The sequence below is a fragment of the Macrobrachium nipponense genome, chromosome 41, assembly GCF_015104395.2.
Source record: "Macrobrachium nipponense isolate FS-2020 chromosome 41, ASM1510439v2, whole genome shotgun sequence".
Classification (NCBI taxonomy): Eukaryota; Metazoa; Arthropoda; class Malacostraca; order Decapoda; family Palaemonidae; genus Macrobrachium; species Macrobrachium nipponense.
This window is the reverse complement of record NC_061102.1, coordinates 4,416,388-4,428,813: the sequence shown is the minus strand read 5'-3', so window position 1 is coordinate 4,428,813 and position 12,426 is coordinate 4,416,388. Positions and strand designations below refer to the sequence as shown.

General features: G+C 34.8%; 1 protein-coding gene across 1 annotated transcript in view; it reads right to left on the bottom strand.

Annotated features, from left to right (window-relative positions):
- The window catches only part of LOC135212441 (hrp65 protein-like), a 183,963-nt gene that overhangs the window by 156,251 nt on the left and 15,286 nt on the right, over positions 1–12,426 (bottom strand). Inside the window, 1 exon segment of the mRNA XM_064245812.1 lies at positions 12,113–12,142. Coding sequence (XP_064101882.1) covers positions 12,113–12,142 — 30 coding nt within the window.

The window sequence follows — 12,426 nt, the reverse complement described above, 5'->3', positions numbered from 1 at the left end:
TTCTTTCGCTGAATCTACAGGTTCTGCAATAGAGAAGGGGCTGCAATGGAAGGAGAAGTAGCATACTTACCCTTGGGGAAGATCCCAAGCTAGGAATTAGTTCATTAGATCTCGAACTACTTAAACTTCTATAAGAAGCCTTCCTCACTCTTTCTCTTTCTAACTTTTCAAATAATTAGTTAGATTCTTCCATTCATTCTCACTCAAATTCTCACATTCCTTGCAAGTATTAGTGAAAGAACATTCATACTCCCTGCAACCCTTGCATACAGTGTGAGGGTCTACCGAAGCTTTCGGCAACCTCACCTTACAGCCTACATTCACACGTCGTCTCACAACCATTCCAGTGTCAGACATTTTTAAAGAAAAATCCAAAATCAAGTCCACAAAACAGTCCACAAAAGCGTATGCCAATCCAACAATCCAGATACGTCACCAAAGTCAGTCAAGAAGATCAATTGCCGGTGTGAAAAAAGAAAACCAATCGAGAGGAACCAACAACAATGTTGATGGTGCCGGGCGACAGAAGAATTTTTGATTAGAAAACGGGAATGGTTCCTAGTCCTGCCACCCAGGGCAGGGCGGTAGATCACCTGACCTACCGGTAGCGTGTGCCGCGAAATTTGAAATTCTGTCGGAGACGACGGAGTCTATAGCTAAGTATATATCTGGCAGGGAAGTTGAATGTATAAAATCTTATATTTTAGTAATATTCAATCATTTACCTTTATTTTGTAACAAATTGGAAGTCTCTAGCACAATATTTCGATTTTTGGTGAATTTATGAAAAAAATAACATTCTCCTTACGTCCGCGCGGTGACTCTTCCGAAAAAATACAATATGTGCGATTGTGGTAATGTTTGCACCATTTTAAATTAGCCGTTACATAAAGTTTTATATATGAAAATGTGCGCAATTTCATGTAGAATACAACGAAAATAATTGAAGGTTGTAGCTTTTCTCATTTTTGAAATATATTTGCATATAAATCACGATAAATAGGAAAAAAAACCACGTCGGTCAACTTTGACTCTACCGAAATGGTCGAAAAACACAATTGTAAGCTAAAACTCTTATATTTTAGTAATATTCAATCATTTACCTTCATTTTGAAACAAATTGGAAGTCTCATGCACAATATTTCGATTTATGGTGAATTTATGAAAAAAAATTTCCTTCACTACCGTGCGCGGATTCTCCGCCATAAATCTCCGAATTGCGTACATCGAATTCTCGGAAAATTTGCTCCGTTTTCATATTAGCATTTCATAGTTTTATATATGAAAATGTGCGCAATTTCATGTAAAATAAAAGGAAAAATATTTGAAGGTTGTAGCTTTTATCATTTTAGAAATATTTGCATATAAATCACGATAAATAGAAAAAAACCACGTTCGGTTAACTTTGACTCTACCGAAATGGTCGAAAAACACAATTGTAAGCTAAAACTCTTACAGTGTCGTAATATTCAATCATTTTTATTCATTTTGAAACAAATTGGAAGTCTCTAGAACAATATTTAGATTTACGGTGAATTTTTGAAAAAAAATTTTTTTTTTTACGTCCGCGCGTTACAATTCTTACATCATTTTGTGATAATATTTTTCCGGTGTTGCTTTATTGTTTTACAATGTATTATATATCAAAACAAAATGATTGCAATTTAGTGTACAATACAACGAAAAAAAAAGAAAACTCGTTAGCTTTTAACGTTTTTTGCACATCGTGATTTTAATACAATTATGTATGGAATTTTTTTTTTTTTTGCTACCATTTTATCGCATTATTTACATATGATAATGATATTATTTTTCATTTCTGATGATTGCATACTAAACTTAACTTCAGGCAATGACAAAAAAAGGAGCCAAAAATGAACTCTGACCCCTCTTACCTCGAAGCGTAAAAATCAAAACCTCTCCCGTATGCCGGAGCTGGTTTGAAGTCAGCGCGGAAGCGGAAATCAATTTTTTCAAAAATCACAGCGCGCTTAGTTTTGAAGATTAAGAGTTCATTTTGGGCTCATTTTTTTATCATTGCCTGAAGTTTAGTATGCAATCATCAGAAAAATGAAAAATATCATTATCATATATAAATAATGCGATATATGGTAGCGAAAAAAAAAATTTTTCATAGATAATTGTATTAAAATCACGCTGTGCAAAAAACGGTCAAAGCTAACGAGTTACTTTTTTTCGTTGTATTGCACACTAAATTGCAATCATTTTGATATATAATACATACTAAAACAATAAAAGCAACACCGAAAAATATTATCACAAAATGATGTACGAATTCGTAACGCGCAGACATAAAAAAATGTTATTTTTCAAAATTCACCGTAATTCGAAATATTGTTCTAGAGACTTCCAATTTGTTTCAAAATTAAGACAAATGATTGAATATTACGATACTGTAAGAGTTTTAGATTAGAATTGCAGATTTCGACCATTTCGGAAGAGTTAAATTTGACCGAATGTCGAAATTTTTAAATATATATTTTTTTATATGCACATATTTCGGAGATGGAAAACGCAACAACCTTCAATTATTTTTTTATTGTATTTTTTCATAATTTTTTTGCACATTTTGATATATGAAACTCTATAAAACGGCTATCTGAAAAGGAGCAAATATTAGGATAATGCGATGTACGTATTTCGGAGACTAGCGGCCGCGATCGGCGCGCGGATTGAAGGTAAATATATTTTTCAAAAATTCACCATAAATCACAATATTGCTCTAGATGAATTCAAATTTGTTTCAAAATGAAGAAAAATGATGGAATATTACTAGGCCGTAAGATTTTTAGCTTACAATTGCGTTTTTCAACTTTTTCGATAGTCAAATTTGACCGAACGTGGCTTTTTTTCTATTTATCGTGATTTATATGCAAATATTTCGAAAAAAGATAAAAGCTACAACCTTCAATCATTTTTAGTTGTATTCTAAATAAAATTGCGCACATTTTCATATATAAAACACTTTATGTAACAGCTAATTTTAAATGGTGCAAACATTTCGACAATCGCACAAAAAAAATTTTCTGATTTTTTTCGGAAGAGTTACCGCGCTGGACGTAAGGGAAATTTTTTTTTTTTTTTTCTCATAAATTCCCACCATAAATCGAAATATTGTGTTAGAGACTTCCAAGTCGTTGTGCAAAATGAAGGTAAAAATGATTGAATATTACTAGAATATAAGAGTTTTAGCTTACAATTGCGTTTTTTCGACCATTTCGGTAGAGTCAAATTTGACCGAAAGTTGAAAATTTTGCACTTAACGTTATTTATATGAAAATATTTCAAAACTGATAAAAGCTACAACCATGGGTTGTTTTTTTGTTGTATTGTGCATGAAATTGTGCACATGTCCATATATAAAACTTTATGTAACGGCTAATTTAAAAGGGTGCAAACATTAGGACAATAGCACAAAAAAATTTATCGGAAGAGTTATCCGAACGAACGTAAGGAAAAAAGTTTTTTTCATAAATTCCCCATAAATAACGAAATATTGTGGCTAGGAGAATGTCCAATTTGGTTGGAAAATTGAAGGTCCCAAAAAAAAAATGATTGCATATTACTATAATATAAGAATTTTAGCTTACAATTGCGTTTCTCGACATTTTCGGTAGATCAAAGTGACCGAAGGTTGAAATATTTGCACTTATTCGTTATTTATATGAAATATTTCAAAACTGATAAAGCTACAATCATGAGTATTTTTTTGTTGTATTTTTACATGAAATTGCGCACATTTTCATATATAATACTTCATGTAAAGGATAATTTAAAATGGTGCAAAAATTATGTCAGAGTGACAAATAATTTTTGAGATGTGTCACTGATACTTTTAGTGCGATAAGAAAGAAATTCGTGCTTGCGCGCCTGCGTAGCGATTGTAAACAAAACAACACCTTGATCCGTGAACTCCCAGCATCCCCCCAAGGTGCGCGATTCAAATTTTTCGGCTGGTAGGCCTCTTTAAGTGTTTTTCTGCGAATTTTTAAAAAAACTTTTTTGAACCGACGTATATACGTCCAATCAGCATACGGGAGACATTTTGACTCTACGTTTAATACGTCCAATCGGCGTAAGAGGTTACTTCAACTAAGCAGCTGTGATTTTTTGAAAAAATTATTTTTTCCCGCTTCCGCGCTCACTCAAAAACCGGTCTCCGGTATTCGGGGGTTTTTATTTTTACCGCTTCGGCATTTAAGGGTTTAATAGCCTTTTAAAGAAAACATCAGGAAGAAGTGGTATGAATGGATGTTGGATGGAGGGAAAGCATTCACGAGAGGAGGGAGGATAAAAGCTCCAGGTTTGCCTCTATTGTGTTTATGGATTAGAAATCGTGGGCAGAAATCGATAAATGTGAGTAATTAAAAGCATTTAAAAATTAAAAAATTGTGGAATATCAAATGCTATGGATGGAAGTGAAGACGATGCCCTATACGAAGATGCAGGAGATGAAAATGAAATTATCAAAGATCTGGAAGACGAAGAATATGATGACTGCCTTGATGACGAAGAATTCTGAGCCTTATTTGATGATACGGACACGGAGAGTGACTTGGAAGGGTTTTAGTTTATTAATTTGATGCATTTTTTACTTTTAATAAATTTTCACTTACCTGCGTATCCAAAATAAAATAAAAATAAAAGTTTCAGTAACAACAAATGTTTCTTTTACCGAGTAAAACAAAAAGTAAAAAATCCTTCGGTACTGTGCCTTAACGGATTTGGAAATTATAGATGGTTAGTCTAGAACGTTAAACATGTTGTATAAACCAAAATAATGCAAATGGCGCACGATCGCTCTTTTGTATTTTTAAACACAATAGTAATATGAGAATACATACAATATTATTGGATATAGTGAAGTACAAGTAAAGCATAACTTCTTAAAAAATCTACTGTTTTCCTACGATAGTAACTATCGCAATCTGCCGATTTTGGAAAGCTAATTTTATAAGTCGCATAATATCCGAGTATATACGGTATAAAAAAAAAAAAAAAATCAAAAACTCACTTACTTCCAGCTTAGGTACACTTAACAAGACAAATATCAAAGCTAAATACTATTGGGAAAATTTTTCATTCAGTACCCATCCCTTGAGAGTACACCAGTAACCACTGTGTTTAGCCTGCATACATGTAACTATTTTTGTTACAACATACATAATAGCATAAAATACTTTCCGCAGGTGCACACACACAGCCATTCATCTTTGTCAGCTATCAATTTCTTTCTACAGTAAACAATACACATTCAGGGAGGGCTGAGATTAATTAGGGTCAAACTCATGCCCATATAAATATCCAAAAAAACCTACAATATACCTTCAAATCCAAGTGATTTCTACGATAATGTAAATCTCCCCCTTTGTATTTACTCGCTTTCTGGAATTTTTTTCCTGTCTTGCATGTGAACAGGGGATGGATGACTCCTGTAACCTGTATTACCTACTAGCTAGCTGGGTTCTAGGAATCAATGAAGGCATGAGAGAGGCTAATATTATTTTTTTTACTTAAAACCCTCGTCTATCTCGCAGCGTGACAAGCATCTATGCATGGTGGTTTACTACTGTGCCACGTTTGAATGAGGTGTCATCAACAAATGTTGGAGTTGCAAAGACAAGTGAAGCAAGGCCCACACTGATAGACACCCTGCCAAAAGGGGAAACAAACAAGACACAACCGTTCTTCATGCACATCTATGGACGATAGTCAGTTTTTTTATATGCCGTTTAGCTAAAATCCCTTCAACAGTCTAGGAGGAGTTGCAATAAGTGTAGTAGACAAATGACGATATTCTTTAATGTCCACCTATGCTTGAGGTGCATGGGCAAGTCCTCACATTTTGCCCTTAGCAAGCTATGCATGATGGTTTATCCTTGTATCAAGTCTGAAATCCTATCAACCATGTGGGGGTTGAGAGAACTATACAGTAAGCATAATAGACACACTGAGACACTCCCTTCATGTACACCTGTGCAAGATGGTCTACCTTTGTACAAAAATTTTGGGTGGAATCCCTTCAACATGTAGGAGTTACAAAGACATGGTAGCAAAATATGACTACTGGTTCTGTGGGAATATATTCATCAACATTAACTGATAATGCAACAAAAAAATGACTGACGGTTGAGTGGGAATGAACTCTAAACATCAACTGATAATGTTACTAAACAATTTTCCTATCATAAGTTAAAACTGATGGATTCCAAGGAGATTGACAACAGAATTCCACTTTCAGTAAGCAAGTAGCATTAAGCTGTACAGAATCTTTGAAAGTTGTGACTATTCTTTTGTGAGTGTTTTTTGGCTTATCAGCACCTTTATGAATACCAACAGAAAAAAAATATTTTCTTTCCTTCTGATTTAAATATTTCCCACAAAATCAATAGGGAACTTGCAAAAATAATTTGTCTAAACACAGCATGTCCTCAATTTACTCTTTGAACAGGAAAATGACAACATTAACTACTGCTTTATCTTTCTTTAGGTAAGAACTTCATAACAACATTAACTACTGTTTTATCTTTCCTCAGGTATGAAATTCATGGAGACCGAAGTCACTAAAAGAACACCTAAACAACATTTCTACCCAAGTAAACAGTGTACTTATATCTTTATTCTTTCTCTATAACAAAACAATTCTCACCACCCATAGAGTATATGTAGTATGTAGCATTTCACAGGTGCAGGGCAGTTTGTAAATCTCGTCATATTACGCTAGCTGTTGTTTCATCTGTTGCAGGTGTGGGGAAAAAGGCTTATCATTCACCAATGAAACTATACCGGAAGAGGTGTTCTCTCTCTACGCCTCTGTATCCTAAGCAGCTAAGATTTCATGTTAATAAGATTCAGGTTATTCTGTAATGAACTATGGGTTTCACTGCATGTGTTGTACTGACATTTCATGAATGTACGCGAGTGCCTAACGCCACCTATCAAAAATTCTCTTTAATAAAGGAACCCACATGCTGGACCCACCTATTACTATCATACATTCACTTCCATTGTTTATCATCTTGACAAAAGTGCTGTCCCCAGAGATTTTTATTTTTCTTTATGGCACAGGGATATTTTGATATGGCTTCTGAAATAAGGACAGTCAACTTCAAGCCCTCATTCACATGCTGCTCACAAGAGGGAACCACTGCCTAAAGAACCATCAATGTTGAGAACATTTTTTTTCCTCCAGATTTCTTTTGACGAGGTCTGGCATTAAAAAAAAGTCCACTCCACAAACATCTTTCTAATGTACTTTCTACATATTTAAATTCTCATCTATGGAAATCAGCACAACTGTCCAAAGTTCAGTGATTGTCTCTTCCCACTTCTGTATCCCTTCTTGTTTAATGAGTCTGATCTAGTTCTTCCTATATGGTTATATTCTACTATTCTTGCTTCTTCCTCTCTCTGTTCTTATTTACAAGTATTATAATAGCAATAGTTAGGCCTTGTAAGGGAACATTTAGTTATGCTGCCCCGTATTTCACTTTTTTCTGTATCCCTTTCCCACACAACCTCAGTTTCCAACTGTAGGATCACCATTAATTATTGTTTTTGTTTGGGTTTGTATGGTGTTTTTACATTGCATGGAACCAGTGGTTTTTAAGCAATGGGACCAACGGCTTTACGTGACTTCCAAACCACATCAAGAGTGAACTTCTATCACCACAAATATACATATCTGACTCCTCAATGGAATGTCCGAGTTGACCTCTCGGCCACCAATGTGGCAGGCCAAGACCAAATCGATCAGGGCACTGAGGCACTACCCTAATTATTGAACATTCACTGAAATGCAGTTTTCTCTCTTGAATTCTTGTTCAAGTTTGATTTTCTACATCATTTCTCTTTGTTAAATGCTTTTTATTCAAGATTTCCCATAAATGCTGAACAAATCTCAGGCAGCAGACACTTAAGAAAATCCATTAAAATCATACTAACTGCATGTCAGGGGGGAAAGGTTACAAGGGGAGCAAAGCCCAACACCAAATCAGGGTACAGAGCTTTGGGATTGATTGATAAGCTTAAGGTTAGGAGGATGTGGTTCTCTGTTAGAATATTTCTTTTGGAAGCTGCAATCTCCAGGTGGAAACCAAACGCAGGCAAATCTTTCACATTCTTACACAGTAGTTTCCCCCATTACTACTGTTAGTAAATTATTTACATCCAACCATTGGTACGACATCAGCAATGAAATGTCTCCTGATACTACATTTATGCAGATTTCATTGAACAATAACACACACACACACATGCATGCACACATATGTACATAATGATTTAAAATTTTGAAATTAGCAATAGTATTCTACAGTTAATAAGACAGCAAGTTGTCCTCTATATATACAAGAGCACTTTCCATTCCACATAAAGTTCCTCATAGGACAAGTGGGTTGCGTACCCATCTATCAACTTGGTAGCCCGAGTAAGCTCGCAACTGCTGCCAATACGGTACGGAGGAATGTATTCCTAAGGACTAGAAATTATTTTCTCGATATAACGTGGTTCAGATCACACAATAAGCCTGCGTTTCCCAACCTGTGCGCCCTGGCGACCTGCGAGGTGCTCAGGTGCACCCCCAAGGAATAGGAAAATTATATTTTTAATATTAAAAAATATTTTATTATTTTCATAAATTTTGCAGACACCGATTTATGTGTTTCAATGTCTGAGTCAAGTCTTCGATATTTGACATTTTTAAACTGGAAGGTTTAATCTTTCCTTTTTCATTTCATAGGGGTTTGAATCAGTCATTTACTGGCCCTCTTTTTCTTTATGAATTTCAATCCTGCTAATCTTCTTATTAGTTGCTTGGCCAAAAATGACAACCGTCATTTTTTTTTTGTTTTTTTTTTCTTCTTAAGGCTACTGGACACATTTTCCTTTCTCACAAACACCTTTCTCACAAGTTTTTGAATGTTTGTTTTATGCTTTGCAAAATTCACTGCTAAATGAAAACATATATATTTAATTATTTCATCCTTAATCTCAGTATCAGAAAAATATTTTTTAAAAAAATCATTTTACTGCCGATATATGAATTTCCATAAAAAAAAATGTGTTAAGAACCAGTCCTTTTTCAAGTACTTTTTGACTGGTTCTACAAAATCTTCAGTCTCATTCATGGTTGAAATGGAACTGACAATCTTAATCTTTTATTACTTTTGTTAGATTTTTTATATATTTTTTTTTCATAATTCTATCTCTCTGATTACTTGAATATTGAATTGTAGAATTGTTGTGATGAAGAGTAATATATTCTTCTGTTAACATAATTTCCTAAGTTCCTGCATTTCCCATTGATTCTCAACCACAGTGGCTGCCTGTCACTCTTAATCTCTGATTTCCTCTCATAAAAGCAAAGCAGGACTAAAGGCGCTGTCACACTAGCAAAATTTCCGTTGACTTTTCACGTTTTGACATTGACTTTTTGGTGTCGTTGACACGAATTTTGAAAACGGTACCGATCGAATTCAGCCCATCGCTACCGTCGACTTTATTGTTTGTTTATATCTCGGAAAGCGCGCATTTCAAGTCATCAGATGCAAGATGGTGTTCTTGGTAGAGTGGACAAGATCGCCAGGAACAGTTTTTGGTCAAAGATATTGGGGAGAGACGATGCTTATGGGACCATAAGCATGATAGTTTTATGAAAAAGGGTCTTAATTGAGAAAAATTACCAAGAAATCATCATGCGACTCAGGGAAAACTTTCTTAAACTTGCTGATCTTCATACAGATATGCACGCTATATCGTGAATATCAGATTGTTATATAGCCTAGGTCTGCTTTTTTTTTTCATTAGCAAATAATATAAACAAAAATCTTTAAAATTTGTGCAGTGTTTCTCTAGCTTAATTTATAATACAGTCTGATTGTGGTTGTGTAAACAAGGTTACGAATAGCCTATCTAGGCTAGCCCTAGCTTATTTTTTTTTTAATAAAACTTTTCACATCTTTTTAACCAGGACCGAACCCAAAGACTTTTTTTTAATTCTATGCAGCATCATTAAACACATGCAAGCACGACCCACTAGTTGTTTTGTTATAAAGCATAGTTATTTTATCATTCCGGGAAGTCACAGCTCAGATGGTTTGTTTACGTTTTGAAGACGACAACCACGGTATGGAGAAAACGTGTGTGACAACCGAGTACGTAATGACGCCAACTGCTTTGGAACGTCAACGAGAAAAACTAAGAAAAAGTAGACGGAAATTTCGCTAGCGTACAGCGCCTTAATACTAAATTTCCCCGAGGCCAGGATTACCAGAATAAACTAAGCCTAATCTAGTAGAGTAATCCAGATTTGTGGATCCAGGTTAATGACTTCACCATATGGTCAGTGCAGTATATGAAAGGACATAGCTAATACCCAATTTTCCTTGAGGTTGGTTGGCTTTAGAATTAACCAGTGCAGCAATCCAGGTGAAGTTAATGACTTCACCATATGGTGGCTGACATGTCAAAGCGGTTTTATGATTCGTGACTATGACCTCTGTGTCCTGTTTAAAAGGAAGGGCATCTGCGATTCTGGTCAGTCAGTCAGTAGATACCTACCTGCTGCTACATTACTCTTCAAAGGTCTCGTTCAAGACACACTGTGAATCATAATTCTTGGACTTTTTTATATAATAGAAAACCAGGTGGACTACCCATAAAATGGACAGATTTTTAAGCAATAAACGTACCAGTAAGGAAGTTAATTCTAAAAATGAAACCGTTTTGAGTGAAGTGTCCAGCTAAGAAAACTAAGATTAGACCTAATCGGAAATACGACAAGAGTTTTGGCTTCACGTGGAATGGAAATGAAAATCAGCTTCTCCCATTGTGTTTGGTTTGTGGTTGCAAAATGTCAAATGAGTCGATGCTTCATAGTAAATTAAGTAAACTTTTTCAAACATCGCATTGCAGTCTTCAATGAAAAGACGTAAATTATTTCAAAAGACTACTTGAGCAACAAACAAAGCAAGCATTTACTTTCAAAAGTAGTGTAAAGGTGCCTGAAAAGGCTCAAATTGCATCTTATGAAGTATCGGAATTGACTGCCGTAAAGATGAAGTCACACTCTTGCTGAATCTATTATTTTGCCTGCTTGCAGAAAGACAGACTAAAATCAAAAGTGCGCCCCAAAGTTTCTGTTAATTCATAGTTGCGCCCTGAGGTTAAAAGGTTGAGAAACACTGCAATAAGCTGTAGGTCCCGTTGCTATGCAACCAATTGGTTCCTAACCACGTAAAAAAAAATATAATCCTTCAGGTCAGCCCTAAGAGAGCTTTTAATCAGCTCCATTGTATGGTTAAACTAAGAAATACTTACTTACTCAAAGGCATCTTCTGCTATGGCTGTAAACTATCCTGTAAATGCATCTAGCCTGCTAAAGTAACCTGCTCCACTTCTATCATTTCAGTGTTAAAAAGGTGGACTGGTTTCGGTTTGACAGCCTATTCAAATTATTCCGAAACTAAAAGTTCAATTATAGCTTAAAGACTACATGTATAGCCTGGGCAATAATTAATGATTATGCTAATAGTATTAGGGCTATCTGATTTAGACCATTACATACTGTCTTTGTAATTAGATATATTTTTATGTCTTTGTAGATATATTTATATGTTTACACAGTGGGAAACAATTATTATGACTTTGGCCTTTGCCATGCGATTTGGTCCAATTCTTTGGTCTTTGTAAATAGTAGATATACCTATATATATGATAGGTATGCTAAGTGTGTAAACAGGAATTACATACATTGTTATATTGGCAGGTAGCTATAAAGGCTACATTAATTATTAATACTTCTACATATGTATTTATATTTTTATGTTATGCTAATTGTACAGGGGGGAAATAAATTGGCAGTTATAGCTATACCCTAATCTACACAGAGTAGGCAATGGTTAATTAGTAACATACCCTAATCTACACAGGGTAGGGAATGGTTAATTAGTAATACTTTGGCCTTTGCTATGTGATTTGGACCAATATCTTTATAATTAAAAATATATATTTATTGGGTATGCTTAGTGTAAAAAGGAGTTACATTATTATATTAGCAGTTAGCTATATAAGCTACATTAATTATTAATACTTTGTCCTCTACTACTTTGATCCCCCATCTCTGCCAATAGGGAATGAGAGAAATTTATTTCTGGTGATTAGAAATTCATTTCTCGATATAATGTGGTTCGGATCGCACAATAAGCTGTAGGTCACGTTGTTGAGTATATAACCAATTGGATCCTAGCCTTGTGAAAAAAATATCTCATTCTTCATGCCAGCCCTGGGAGAGCTGTTAATCAGCTTGGTAAAACTGCAATATACTGACCTTCAGCCTTTGCTATGCTATATGGACTAATATCATTGTCTTTGTAAATAGATATATGCATATCTTCATCTTTGCAA